The sequence below is a fragment of the Daphnia pulex genome, chromosome 7 (genome assembly GCF_021134715.1).
Source record: "Daphnia pulex isolate KAP4 chromosome 7, ASM2113471v1".
Lineage (NCBI taxonomy): Eukaryota > Metazoa > Arthropoda > Branchiopoda > Diplostraca > Daphniidae > Daphnia > Daphnia pulex.
In genome coordinates, this window is record NC_060023.1 from 10541233 (window position 1) to 10554131 (window position 12899).

At 37.5% G+C, this 12899-nt stretch overlaps 3 protein-coding genes, 1 long non-coding RNA gene and 1 other non-coding gene across 6 annotated transcripts; 2 read left to right on the forward strand and 3 right to left on the reverse strand.

Moving 5' to 3' along the window:
- Nucleotides 1-3808: 3808 nt before the first annotated feature.
- Nucleotides 3809-4444, forward strand: LOC124198421 (nucleoporin Nup37-like). Its single transcript, XM_046594252.1, has 3 exons — nucleotides 3809-4035; nucleotides 4124-4280; nucleotides 4352-4444. The coding sequence occupies exons 1-3, from the start codon at nucleotides 3809-3811 to the stop codon at nucleotides 4442-4444; spliced, it is 477 nt and encodes a 158-aa protein (XP_046450208.1).
- Nucleotides 4445-4827: 383 nt separating this feature from the next.
- LOC124197571 (axin-like) lies at nucleotides 4828-7814 on the forward strand. The gene is made up of 10 exons (XM_046593087.1): nucleotides 4828-5013; nucleotides 5137-5290; nucleotides 5372-5482; nucleotides 5568-5712; nucleotides 5780-5994; nucleotides 6059-6402; nucleotides 6469-6639; nucleotides 6708-6781; nucleotides 6846-6996; nucleotides 7060-7814. Exons 2-10 carry the CDS (start codon nucleotides 5219-5221, stop codon nucleotides 7184-7186), a joined length of 1410 nt encoding a protein of 469 aa, XP_046449043.1. The 5' UTR covers nucleotides 4828-5013; nucleotides 5137-5218; the 3' UTR covers nucleotides 7187-7814.
- A 1812-nt stretch (nucleotides 7815-9626) lies between these two features.
- Nucleotides 9627-10401, reverse strand: LOC124197412. 2 transcript variants are annotated; one of them, XR_006876128.1, is made up of 3 exons: nucleotides 10274-10401; nucleotides 10000-10204; nucleotides 9627-9920 (listed from the first exon to the last, which is right to left on the reverse strand). It is a non-coding gene; the product is annotated as an uncharacterized LOC124197412 (long non-coding RNA). The 2 variants fall into 2 exon arrangements; XR_006876129.1 differs by having other exon boundaries at nucleotides 9989-10204.
- Nucleotides 10402-10811: 410 nt separating this feature from the next.
- LOC124197411 (lysosomal aspartic protease-like) lies at nucleotides 10812-12630 on the reverse strand. Its single transcript, XM_046592859.1, has 8 exons — nucleotides 12431-12630; nucleotides 12229-12312; nucleotides 11989-12121; nucleotides 11805-11928; nucleotides 11539-11735; nucleotides 11367-11480; nucleotides 11133-11308; nucleotides 10812-11052 (listed from the first exon to the last, which is right to left on the reverse strand). The coding sequence occupies exons 2-6, from the start codon at nucleotides 12300-12302 to the stop codon at nucleotides 11463-11465; spliced, it is 546 nt and encodes a 181-aa protein (XP_046448815.1). The 5' UTR covers nucleotides 12303-12312; nucleotides 12431-12630; the 3' UTR covers nucleotides 10812-11052; nucleotides 11133-11308; nucleotides 11367-11462.
- Nucleotides 12631-12732: 102 nt separating this feature from the next.
- LOC124198890 lies at nucleotides 12733-12802 on the reverse strand. Its single transcript, XR_006876752.1, has one exon. It is a non-coding gene; the product is annotated as a small nucleolar RNA snR61/Z1/Z11 (small nucleolar RNA).
- Nucleotides 12803-12899: the final 97 nt, after the last annotated feature.

Sequence of the window (12899 nt, forward strand, 5' to 3'; positions counted from 1 at the left end):
CGATTAACACTCGAAAGAAAAAATCATCAATCATCAACAAAAGTGATTGACGTCTAACTTTTGCATAATAACGCATTCAAAAATGAAAGGGGGGTCATTAATATGGCATTATTAGAGTCCCGGTTGGAAACTTTATCGACGATAAAATATTCTGAAAATTTAAATAATTCCGTCTCGTGGAATGTTACCGAATGACGTCGTTCTCATCTCCACATGTAGAGACGATCAAACCCCATAACATGGTCGTCTGTGGATTAAATGGAAGAACAATAAGGTCGTCGTCGTCGTCTTCTTGCTCCACATTTTTGGGCATGTGGAAACGAACCAACGACGAAAGGACCGAGACGGACCCGATGTTGTTGCTACGTTTCATTAGATTCTCCGATTCTCCCTGATGAACGCAGCAGCACACACACACACAAAGGAGGCAGTGAGGCACTGTAGGGACGATACTATAGGGACGATTATTGGTCGGGCAAAGAAAATGTCATTAAAAAACATGATATTATTATTTTTAAAAAATTCCTCTTTGTGAACTTTGTTGCGACATGCAAATCGTATTGATTAGCACATCACTGCATACGTACAAGTCTAGGTATAGACGAATGGCACGTGTTCCTATCGCTATGCTTCCATCACTTCAGTTCTTCTTTACTTTATACTTATATTTAACGTTCGATTGAAAGAGTAATTAATTTCTTCCCAGATTGATGCGCTGAATGGTTCAACGAGTAACTTTTCTTAGATGGCTAGCTTACTCGCCCGTGGAGGTGGTGGTAGCCACATCTACCGCGCTCCAAAACAGTCACTTAAAGCCCCAAGACGTGCTGCAAGTTTTAGGGATAGTTAATTATACCTTAATTGGCTCCAAAATCAATGTGTACTTATAGGTTGCGCCTGATGTAAATTCCAGTGGTGTTTAGGGAATTAATCGAACTAAGATTGCACCTTTGATATAGGTTATGATAAGATTCTAATGCCTTGATCTTATTCATCAAGATGCGATAAAATATGCTCTCTTTTCAATAAAATGATCATTCATTTATAAGGCGCAAATTCAGTCTATATTAATACAAAATCCGTTGTCAATTTTTTCTTGTCTTGACGCAGAAGATACACAGGAGAGAGAAAGGAAGGAGGATGAGCATTTCCCCAGCAGACGGCAAGCCGACCCGAGTGTAGTCCTAAAACTTTCAGTTTAATAGTTTATTTTATCAGAGTTCTCCGATAACTGGCTTAAAAGAAGAAAGAGAATCTAATCAGTAGAGGGAATAGGGAACGCAGGCCAGTTCAGCCAAAAAGCCTCGTACATCACACACGAGATTATGCACAGAAATTTTTCTAGACGGCCAATATTGCATACATAGTCAATTCATCAATTGCGTCATTAAAAGGAAAAAACAAACAAATCGAATTTTATATTTTTTCGAACCCAAATGGAACAATGGGCACGTCTGCATTTTAACTATAGAAAAATCATCAAAGATGATATTAATGAACCCAGTTGATTTTTCTTTTTTCCTTTCGCTCTCTTGTGTGTAATTTCAATCAAGCGCAAAACTCACAACTTTGGTTGGTGTTGTAATATATGGCCACTATAACTCTGCACTCTGTGAACTTGTAGATTTTTTTTTATCCCCCTTCCGCCAGCACTTTGGATTGGTATAAAATGTTGCGCAAGAATAAAATTTTCTTTTTTCTTGGATTTTTCCGGTACGTGAAATAATTTAGGCGACCCCACATCTGAGTGCGTCATTTATATCTTTTCGAGACGCCTTATTTATATTTTGTACTTGGGCAGCAGCTTTTATTTCTTCTTTGAGAAAATGGTGATGTCGGAAAAGAGATTATAATGATGATGAAGCTCCGAATGAGCTTCCCGCGCCCGAAATCCATTGGCAGTTTCCATTTGATTAATGGCGCAGCGGCATCGGCGGCCCACACACACACGCGCGACTATTTGCGTCATATATCGCGCATCACGTGTGTCCATTAAGGAAAGAAAAAAGATGAATCGAAATATTTTTTCCTCGTGTCACGCAAACAGAAATTCAATCGATCTGCGGAATTATCTAATGATTCGGTTAAATGATAAATTATACTAGGTTATATATTTTCGTTTATGAATAAGGAAGTGTTTTCATTGAAAACACTCGATAAAATTATATCTTGCATCTGTAACAGACGCAAGACATCTTGTGATAGGAGTTCGAGAAGATTCGATAGATCTCCACATCAGTAATTACAATTAATTAAGGTAATTGTAATAATCACCCAGATAACTTATACTTCGTATTATATGCAACACGGCTCTATAAGTACGGATTTCTTTATAAACTTGGCTAACACCTGAAGCATCACTGAAGTGCGATTTACATAAAAACTACTCGATTTTTTAAATGTTAAGAAATAGTTTATGACGCGCAATTTTTTCTTACATAAAGTTCATTTATGAATATCTGCTTTAGTTTACTCGTGTTGTAGTTGTAATACGACGATAAGGCAAATTGCGTAGGTGAGGTTTCCTCGATTATGGGTAAAAACCCTTGCGGATATTGTCTATTATGAGACACAAATGGCGGAACATTTGTGGGGGAGGGGGTGATTCTTTCTTTTTGTCTGTAATCTGTAAAACAGAAATAATATGTTTGATAAATTCCCATATTCGGAAAATTGTGTTCTGCCATTAGTCAAGTTGGTCAAGTTGCTATTTTTTAAAAAAATCTTAGCATGACAGACACATTCTTCTTTTTTGTCCGATACACTCACTGGTAGCGAGGTAATTTTTATAACCTATAGCTGTGCGTTAAGAAAAACCATGGAATAACTGACTAATTTTCAGATTGATAAATTTTACTTTTATTGCTTTTATGCTTTTATCGCTTTTATCGGCTTTTATAAAACCAGAGTTGATAATTTGATAAAGCGGTTGCAAAAAAAGGCTACTGGCAACAAAGCGACACGAGGGATTGAAATTCGGCAACGTAACTTACCAGACGTAATTTGTTTTTACAAACCACGAATCACAATCACAAAACCGATTTGAATTTGTAAAAAGATTTTTAAGTAAAAAAGCCATCATAAAAAAAGAAATGGGCTCTCTTTCCAGACCGTTTCATTCAGTTGGCTTGGGAGATGAAGAGATTTCTGTCTTTCATTTTCACCATACGAGTGGTCCAAAAATTTCCTAGCAATCGGAACGGAAAATAAGGTGGTCGTTGCCAACGTTCAGTATGAAAACGTAAGCACATTTTGTATTGTCAAAACCTGTCATTACCTACTTGATACATCGTTATGTATCTATTGTTTTATTAATTGCTTTTGTTATCCTCAGGATGAGATTCAGTTCAATGTGATTCGTGAATTTCATCATTTTTGCCCAGTTGTTTCCTTGAGTTGGAGTGCACTCTCATCCAGTGATACGGTTCCTAAAGTCTGCAAATTTGCCACAGCAGGCATTGATGGGAAAATTCGGATTTATACAAGTGATCTTGCTCAATCAGAAAATGTTTTGGTAACAGGTTTAGCATACTTTGAAAGTCTTTTAAAAATAAAAATCAACATTATCTTTATAGGAATTGAGTGGACATGCTGACAATGTCAATTCAATAGCATTTCAATTTTCAACCAGACATCAATGAAAAATTCTTGATCTCTACTTCTGATGATTTTACTTGTAAAATTTGGTCTACAGAGACCGGAGATTTTTTAAAAACAATTCCTCTTCAATCTTCAGGTGATTTATAAATGAGATGTAAAAATGACAAAAATAACACTGTAGGATTAAAATTGGAAACCTTATGTAGGAATGGTCGTTAGATTCAATCCTTCGGAACCCAGTAAATTCTTAGTGATGGAAAAGTCGGGCGTTACAAGAATCTTCAGTACTTTAAATTTTTCTCCAGTAACTTCTTTGAGCAACAACTTTAGCTGTCAAGACCCGGCTCTTGATACTGATTGGTCGTCCTGCAATCCCACTCATATTGCGACATCATTAGGAGGTCGAATTCAAAATTGGGATTTAGAGGCATTAAGGTATACTATTATTCTTTACAAATGACATGACTTGAAAGCTGTCGACCATGACAGATTGTTATTTGATTTCTTGGTTTAAATATAAAAGGCTTCCAGAAGACACTACAACAGTTTCTTGTGAAATGGTCCGAAAAGTACGCTTTCATTCTACCATCGATACATTGATTGCCGTTCTTGGATCACCAGGCCCTGTTGTGACCGTACTCCGTTCATTAGGACCAGTAATGATAACGGATTCGTTAATGGTAAACTTAGCGTAGCAAATTTTTTTTTAACGTTGAATTTTCCTAATAATATGTACTCCATTTAAATTTAGGCTGCCAGCGATCTAAGTTGGCATTATTCTTTACCCCTTCTTGCTGTAGCAAACGATCGATCTGTACGATTTTGGAAATTGCTACTAAAATAATCCCTTGTAAATTAATTTTGATTTCTGAATGCTGATCAAATAAAATTCTGAGCTCAACCAAACTTCAACTAACAATTCTCTTGGTAAACATATTTTTTTTTTATTGAAAATTTCCTTATTAAGTTATGGTAATTCATTTCTGTTGTTATATAACATTGGTGCTTAGTAATGACATGCCAATTAACAAACCCAAACATTTGTTAGGATGAACGTCGAATCCCGGTGAGTCTACCCAAGGTGAGTCATCGTTATAGAATGTCTTTGAAAAATTGCATGATCAATTTCTTTCTTTCTCATTTTTTCTTTTAACTTTTGCCTGCATTTTTATTTAATTGGAATGCCGTTTTGATTCTTATTTCAATTCACTTATGATTTCGTTTTTTTTTTTTTCGTTTTCCGTTTATTCTTTACGTTCATTTATGGGGTAGTAGTCGAGTGCCCCACAACCCATATCACTCCGTGCACACAACCGGCTATTACGCGCCGTACAATCCCGTTTCACGCCAGGATTCCGAGATATCCTCTGATGCTCATACGGACGACACTCGCTCACTGACCGATGGATCTGTGTAAGAATTTCGAATGAATTTTTCTTCATTTTTAGTTATATTTTTTAAATGTTTTAGAGCCTGCAAACAATTTTATTTCAGTAATTATTCGTTCAACATTAACTTGTAACAAACGTTTTATAGCGATGGCTCTGTCCTGTTTTACCCGGCCAAGCCTAACCGGCACCAACTGCGCAAAGCTCGCCAAAAGATTTCAAACGACTGTATGAGAAATCGTGATCCGTCTATAAACCAGCCATTCATCCCGCGAACTCAGCGTCCTCCACCTAAAGAACAGGTTATACACCTCGACATTCATCACGACTGAATCAGGTTTTTTTTTAATATAAAGGGAATGTTTTTTCTTGTTTGGTCGCAGCAGGGTATGCCCAAGACGCCGCAAGAATTCGCTGCTGAGCTTATCCAAAAATTGGAAGCCGTAAAACGAGATCGGGAATCTGAAGAAAAGTTGCTCCGGATTGTCGCTGAGGTTGGTGGCATTTTGCCATTTTCCCACGTTTTCTCTTTAAACAGCCAAAGTGCTTTTTCAGCAAAAACTATTTGTTTTCATACAGAGGGATAGTGAAGCCAGTGGATTGGATGAGCCATGCCCGCAAGGCGCCCGCTTCAAACCCGGATCTGAATGCTCAGCTCGTGTTTTGGCAGAAGCACTGTCCAAAATCGCTTCTTCAAATGAAGCCGACACACAATCGATTCTCGGTAATGAGCACGATTTTATCTCTTGTGCAGTTCTATCTTAATCGAGTGGATTATTATTATTTTACAGATAACCACGTCCAAAGGATCTGGGCAGATCAGACGCCATTGCGATCACCCGGTGCACTTTCACCTCGGCCGTGGTCTCCAGAGAACCGGCGTCGATTGCCACCGAATTCTGTGGCTATTCCAACGAAAACCAGTGGGCCACCAATATTGAGCTCTTCTGCATATGGACCCGGCTATTTCCAACGCTCCTCGGCCCATCATCGGCGAAAAGACAAGGTAAATGTCTATTCATTTCTAATTCTTCGAGAACTGGGACTTTACGGAATATTTTAATTTTCAGGATATCGAAAAGGGTTCAACTTACTCAGCAGACTCGGGTGCGATTCTCGATCAAGGTGACAGCGGAAGAGAAAATCGAGCTCACTTTTCCAAGTCACAATCAATTCCTGATACCCGCCGGATTGGTATGACGTCCTCTCTTGGGGGAGCTAGCAGTGCCATCGGCAGCAAGAAATCACAATACGATCGTGTCCATGACAGTGGTCTTTGCCTCCATACGGACCCTAATCCTGGAACACTAATGGCACCGCCTTCACAGCCACCCAAGGAGAAAGTGCTCCACTGGATCAGCACCAATGACAAATGGCAAGAAGCTGATAGAGATCCGTCTTCCAGCAAGCACAGGTAATTTTTGTTATCAACTCAGGCCTAGTCGGGTGGATCTCTAGCAATTTCTTTTTTTATGGTTAGGTCGCGTCCACCGAGTTCGACTTCACCCATTTCTTCCAGGAGGAGTCGGCAACACAAGTCCGCTTACGGGACTTCGAGGTCGGAATCGCTGGAACGAGCTGGAGCTTCCGCCGGTCATTTAACGCAAAGTGAAGACGATATGGCTAGAAATCGTCCTCCAACCAAGCCAAAGTAAGTCTAATAAAACGAAAACTAAATTCACTTGCATTTTGATTCATTTATTGATCCAATCATTCTAGACCTAGCGTATCACAGCCAACTTCCACTCACTCGACAACGATGAAGAAACCAGCAAGTAGTGGAGCTCTCTCAGGTAAACAAGGAACAATTCAGCAGCGTTGGTTGTTCGCCACCACTCATTCCATTTTGATTCACAGGTGAAGGAAGCTCAGCCCCAACAGAATGCACTGTTGTGACGTTCACTTTTGGAGATGAGCCCGTGCCCTACCGCAGCCGGATACCAGCTGGACGAACTGTCACGCTCAAGCAATTCAAAGAAATTTGTGTGCCCAAAAAAGGAAACTACAAGTAAGGAAGACTATTAATTATTTTTCACGAGGCTTTGTACTCTAATCATCTTTTGTTAATTAGGTACTACTTTAAGACGAATTGCGAGGACGACGTAGCGATGGCAGTCAATCAGGAGGTTATTGACGACTCTGAGATTCTACCACTCTGGGAAGACAAAGTGCTGGGTATCGTCAAGCTTGTCGATTAGAATTGATGATGTTATGGAAAAGATATTGTCTTGAAAACTTTAAAAAAAAAAACTCTTTGAAATGAACTTGAGTTTATGTTGCAGCTTAACATTACCCTCCTTCAAAATCTTCAGCCCTGTCTTTTATTTTGTATGATGTCAGTTCTATTTTTGTCATTGTCGTTTTTCATCGATTCACGCGTTGTTTTTTCTCTTAACTCTTGTCTTTTGATAGAAATCGAGTTTCTTTTATTTCTTTTCTCTTTTATTTTGAGAAGCGTGCAACAATCGTGTCGTAGTAATTTACCCTTTTTCCAGCATGAATGAATATTTGTTTAATTGTCGCGCTGAGACTTCTTTCTTCCCTCCTGCATTTCCTTTTTATACTTTGTCTGGGCCAAAAAAAAACTAATTTAAGAAAAAAAAATGTTGGAAGATTTGCCTTAGCCAGAATATTTTTTTTTAACTTCGCAATCGTCTGATTTGTACACATCCATCGAGTATTCTCTGAAAGATAAGGAATGACATGTGTTCAACTCCGATTCCTCGTCTACCACTATCTCCATCCCGCCCAAATAAAACCGCCACTTCATCTGAAGCATTACTAATACGCAAACGTTTCATTACAATTTTATGAAATTGTTTTGTATAACTGTGGACATTCATTTCGACATCCAACTTGGTTTCATTATAAGTCGGGGTAGTCTATGTTTTTTGTGAAGCTATACTTGGCAGTTAGAATTTCAAGCCAAACGACTTTTCAAATTTTCATTTGAAACGAAAGTAACCATAATTATTCACATTTTCACTTGCCATTTTTAAAGATAAATCTCATTTTGGGCGGGAATTTAAGCAAGAACTAAGTAGAAACCAATGCGATGCTAGCGACATCTAACTACAATCGAAGTGCTTGATTTGTCTATTTTCTTTTATGGGAAAAAGAAATAGTCAGATCACATGCGTTAGCAAAATATCCAAAGGACTGTTTGTCATTTTTATTTCATTAAAAAATCACGATAGCATATCAATAGTCTGCCAATGGCCGTAATAGACTAAGACTGTGACATCTCGGAGTCACTTGTATTCTATAGCTGTCGCTGTGTTAGAACTTATAAAATTAATTAATATATAAGTATTTACCATACTAGACCATCACGGAATTTCCGGCAAAATTACTACCAATATGACTAATTTAATGTTGGCATGTGGAAACGAACCAACGACGAAAGGACCGAGACGGACCCGATGTTGTTGCTACGTTTCATTAGATTCTCCGATTCTCCCGTGATGAACGCAGCAGCACACACACACACGCAAAGAAGGCAGTGAGGCACTATAGGGACGATACTATAGGGACGATTATTGGTCGGGCAAAGAAAATGTCATTAAAAAAACATGATATTATTATTTTTTAAAAATTCCTCTTTGTGAACTTTGTTGCGACATGCAAATCGTATTGATTAGCACATCACTGCATACGTATAAGTCTAGTTATACACGAATGGCACCTGTTCATATTGTTATGCTTTCATCACTTCAGTTTTTCTTCACTTTGTACTTATATTTAACATTCGATTGAGAGAGTATTTAACTTCTTCCCTCATTGTCGCGCTACTTCATGGGTCGACGAGTAGCTATTTAAGGCTTCAGTCAGTGCAGCGTCAGCCGCACCGAACAGATACTCGAAGCCACAATCTGAAACCCAAAACCCCCAAGCTGCAGACCTTAGGGATAGTTAATTATACCTTAATTGGCTCCAAAATTAATGTGTACTTATAGGTTGCGCCTGATGTAAATTTCAATGGTGTTTAGGGAATTAATCGAACTAAGATTGCACCTTTGATATAGGTTATGATAAGATTCTAATGCCTTGATCTTATTCATCAAGATGCGATAAAATATGCTCTCTTTTCAATAAAATGATCATTCATTTATAAGGCGCAAATTCAGTCTATATTATTACAAAACCCGTTGTCAATGATGGACCATGATGTAAGAAAGGGAGCGGTCTTTTGGCGCCGGCGACGAATAGAGCAAACCAACTACGCGTACCCCAGCCATGGCAACCTCGCGGCGGCCATGTTGAGTTAATGTTTTGATGAGCTCTTATGGGTTTTGTGAGGGTCTCTCCGAAGATAGAGTGTAGTTTCTTCCAAGTTTATCTTGTAAGTAATGTATAGCAGTGATTAAATAGGTAAATTAATAGGGAATATTGTGATGTAATTTTTTTTTTTTTTTGAATTCACGTTTTTTTTTTATAAATTAATGAAACGTGTTGTTTACGTTTTTTTTTAGGGAAGAACGGGGAGAAGAGGGAGAATGGGACGAATGGGGGAGAAGAGGAAACGTGGGTCCCCTTTTTTTCGTACGCCCTCCTCCCTCCCATTCGTCCCATTCTCCCTCTTATTAGGCTACCTGATTCATTTTCGTTATTTATTTATCAGTTTAAGAATACTCACGATTCTTTTTTCTAGAGAAACATTGTATTAAACGAGGTGAAAAGAAGTTTTTAATACAGATACTGAAGATGTGACACTGTTTCAACTAGTTATTGTCTTTTCATTTTTCAATACTTTTATTCGAAGAACCAATGCCTGGTTTTCTAATGCAAGAGCTGTGTTGCAGGTAGATGGATGCTGCTTGTTTGTTGATTCACCAATTTGTTGATGTGTTAATCAAAGGTGTTCTGCATTGGGTATCTCCAGCGTTATCTTTCATGACATCAGTTACTGCATATTTTGGAACGTGTGGGTGTCTATGGGAGAAAATGATGAAATATGTTAAGTAATGTTTGAAATGACATAATCAATATAAATAATATACCATCCTCTTACATCTTTCAACATAAACTAGCAATCTGCCTTCTTACAGAGCGACTAATTCTTTTAACAGTAGCCATCCCAATGGAATTATTCTCATGATTACGTGTTGGTGCCAGATGCCCAGTCAACATCTTTAGTTAAATACATAACTTGGCTGACCTATTCAGACACACAAACACACAACATGTCTGTTTTGACATTCCAGAATCAAAACAACCTAATGAAAGTTCAAATTACATAATTAATATAAGCCACAAGTAATACTTTCCATACATGAAAATGTTACCAGTTATTCGGGGAACAAAATCCACGAGAAATATATTGGATTTAAGACACCAATAAGTAGAAAATGAATTAAAAGGAAAGGGACCCCGATTCCTTATGGGAATTTACACGGGGAAAAATTAATTAGAACAAAGATGGCCGATTGCGGCGTTGCCGGATTGTAAAATCCCGACTTTCCGCATTGTGAAAAAGGTCTATTAGTCTATTGATTGACTTCGGTGTTTCCCTCCTGTTAACCTAACCTTCCATTTGCTTATTTCACTAAATTTTCCCGTTAAACAGCTTCAATTTATTCTTGTCACCATTGCTGAGTCTCCAATTAATTATTACATTTCATGATTTCAATGTGAATATGACGTTGCCATCTGTCTCTACGACGGCATATTAATTTGCAGAATAAAGGTTAGACAAATAGACATAACTGGTCCTCATGGAATGTTGCTTATAATTAAACCATGGCTTTTAGTTTCTGTGAGTGGCGGACTACTGTTTTAATAGAAAACACAAATTAATGCATAACCAAATGAAAGTGCACCAAATTTTATCCTGCGATTTAACGGAAATTTTTTGTCGAAATTTTATATTTTCAATCAGCATTGGAAATCAATAGCGCAGAATTTTACATCACAACAAATGACTTTCTCTTAAAACCATTCAGTAAGGCTTAAATCTGACATTATCTTTAGTGTTGGTCTTGATCTTGTAATTAGCTGCTCCTGCTTTGGCGAGCATGTCAGCATATTCGTTTCCCTCAATCCCTTTGTGGGCTTTGACATAATTCTATTTAAAAAATCCAAAAATATTTTGTTCAGTATTTGTAAGATATCCGAATTAAAGTTAAAGTTCATTTTTTTACATACCCATTTTATGTTGATACTCTTTTTCAACATGTTATTGAGCTCTTCCAGCTGTTCCTTGTTTTTTACGTCACCTCCGGTACTAAGTTTCCAGCCATTCTTTTGCCATTTGGGCATCCACTGCGTGATGCACTTGATCAAGAATTGAGAATCGGTATTTATTTGTAGTTTTGAAATACCTAGTTGTAAAGGTAAAATTATAGTAGTTGCAATAGTGAATATCTGGTTATTAATCACCACAATTTTGGGCCACTTGAATTGCTTTAGTTGCAGCCTGTATCTCTGCTACGTTGTTTGTGGGAGGTCCAACGACTGGTTCACTTACGTTTCTATTCACAAGATGCCATCAAACTGCACCAATCTATATTAGTTAACAAGCAAGTAATTAAAGAAAACAATAAATTCATACTTTGGCTGCGACGAATGTGAGAGAGGGCTCACTGATTGCTTCGGCAAACGTTTGATCTTTCACCAGGGCTCCGCCCAAGCCGAGCGTATCAGTAGACAAATAGCCAGACAATTTTCCAGATCCATACTGAATAGCAAAATCTGTTCCATTAGCCTTGTATGTTTGTGATTTTCCTCCATTATACTTGCTATGAAGCACTAAGAATTATTTGAGAGAACTTTAAGTTAATATATATACAGCCAAATAAATTAAAATAATTCTCATACAGCAAGCCAAGTTGGTTAGATGGCAATGGGTTGATGGGACCCATAGATTAGCTGAACCAGTGTAAAATACAACATTAAATTTCTGTGGTGGAGTTCCCAAGGTAATCTGTCCATAGTACTGAGCCTGTAAGGAAAAAAGTTTGTATTATTTGTATCCAAGTTTTCCAATAACATGTCAACTTACATCCATGTAGTTTTTAAGTTCCTCAGTGGTTGGACCTGCTTCTGAAGCACCCCATTTTTTTTTTATAACTTTGATCGAAGTTCCAACACTCTCCAGTGTTTTGCTTACTGAAGGTACTTTTTCTAAGGTTTCTCTGAAATTCACAATAAGTATAAAAATAATCATGGAATGTTTAGAATTTTTTTTTCATGGACACAAATGGATACTTATTATCTTTTTTTTAATTAAAATATCACATACCTTTGTAATTTAACAGCTTCACCCATGGACAGGGCAATAAACAAGATGATGACACATAAAACCCTCATTTTCATACAGTATTTCCTGTTAAGGGAATTTATAAACAAATAAAATTTGAATGACTTGACATGTTTACCAACAACAACAACAACATACTTCAATTTAGTTCATATTAAAGTATCAAACAAAAAGTAGACCTTACCAATGGACTTCCCAAATACGAATTACGAATACTGTTTTCTACGTTTATTGCGTTTTGAAAGTCGTACACTAACAAGATTAACAAATTTCAATCAGGCGATACTGACTGAGTCACACTACGACTGCATGACAAAAATTCGAGATGGTATGTAACTAAACATAGCTACAGCATTGCCACGCAATGCAAAGAACAGCAAGCCGAAAACGCGGAAACAAATATATTTTCTTCTTTTTTTTTTAATTTGCAAATCAAAACCGAATCAAATTCGATAAATGTGTTTTATTTAAATGAAAGTCTTTCATTGATCAGAAGGTTTGGTATTTGTTATCGTCTCTAACACTCAGTAGCAGAACTGTTTCATCATCATCTCAATGAACGACTTGTACTGTCGGGGGTTCGAACGCACGACTATCATCACGACAATCCAACGCGCTAACCACATGACCAGCCCAACATATTTTCAACCGCC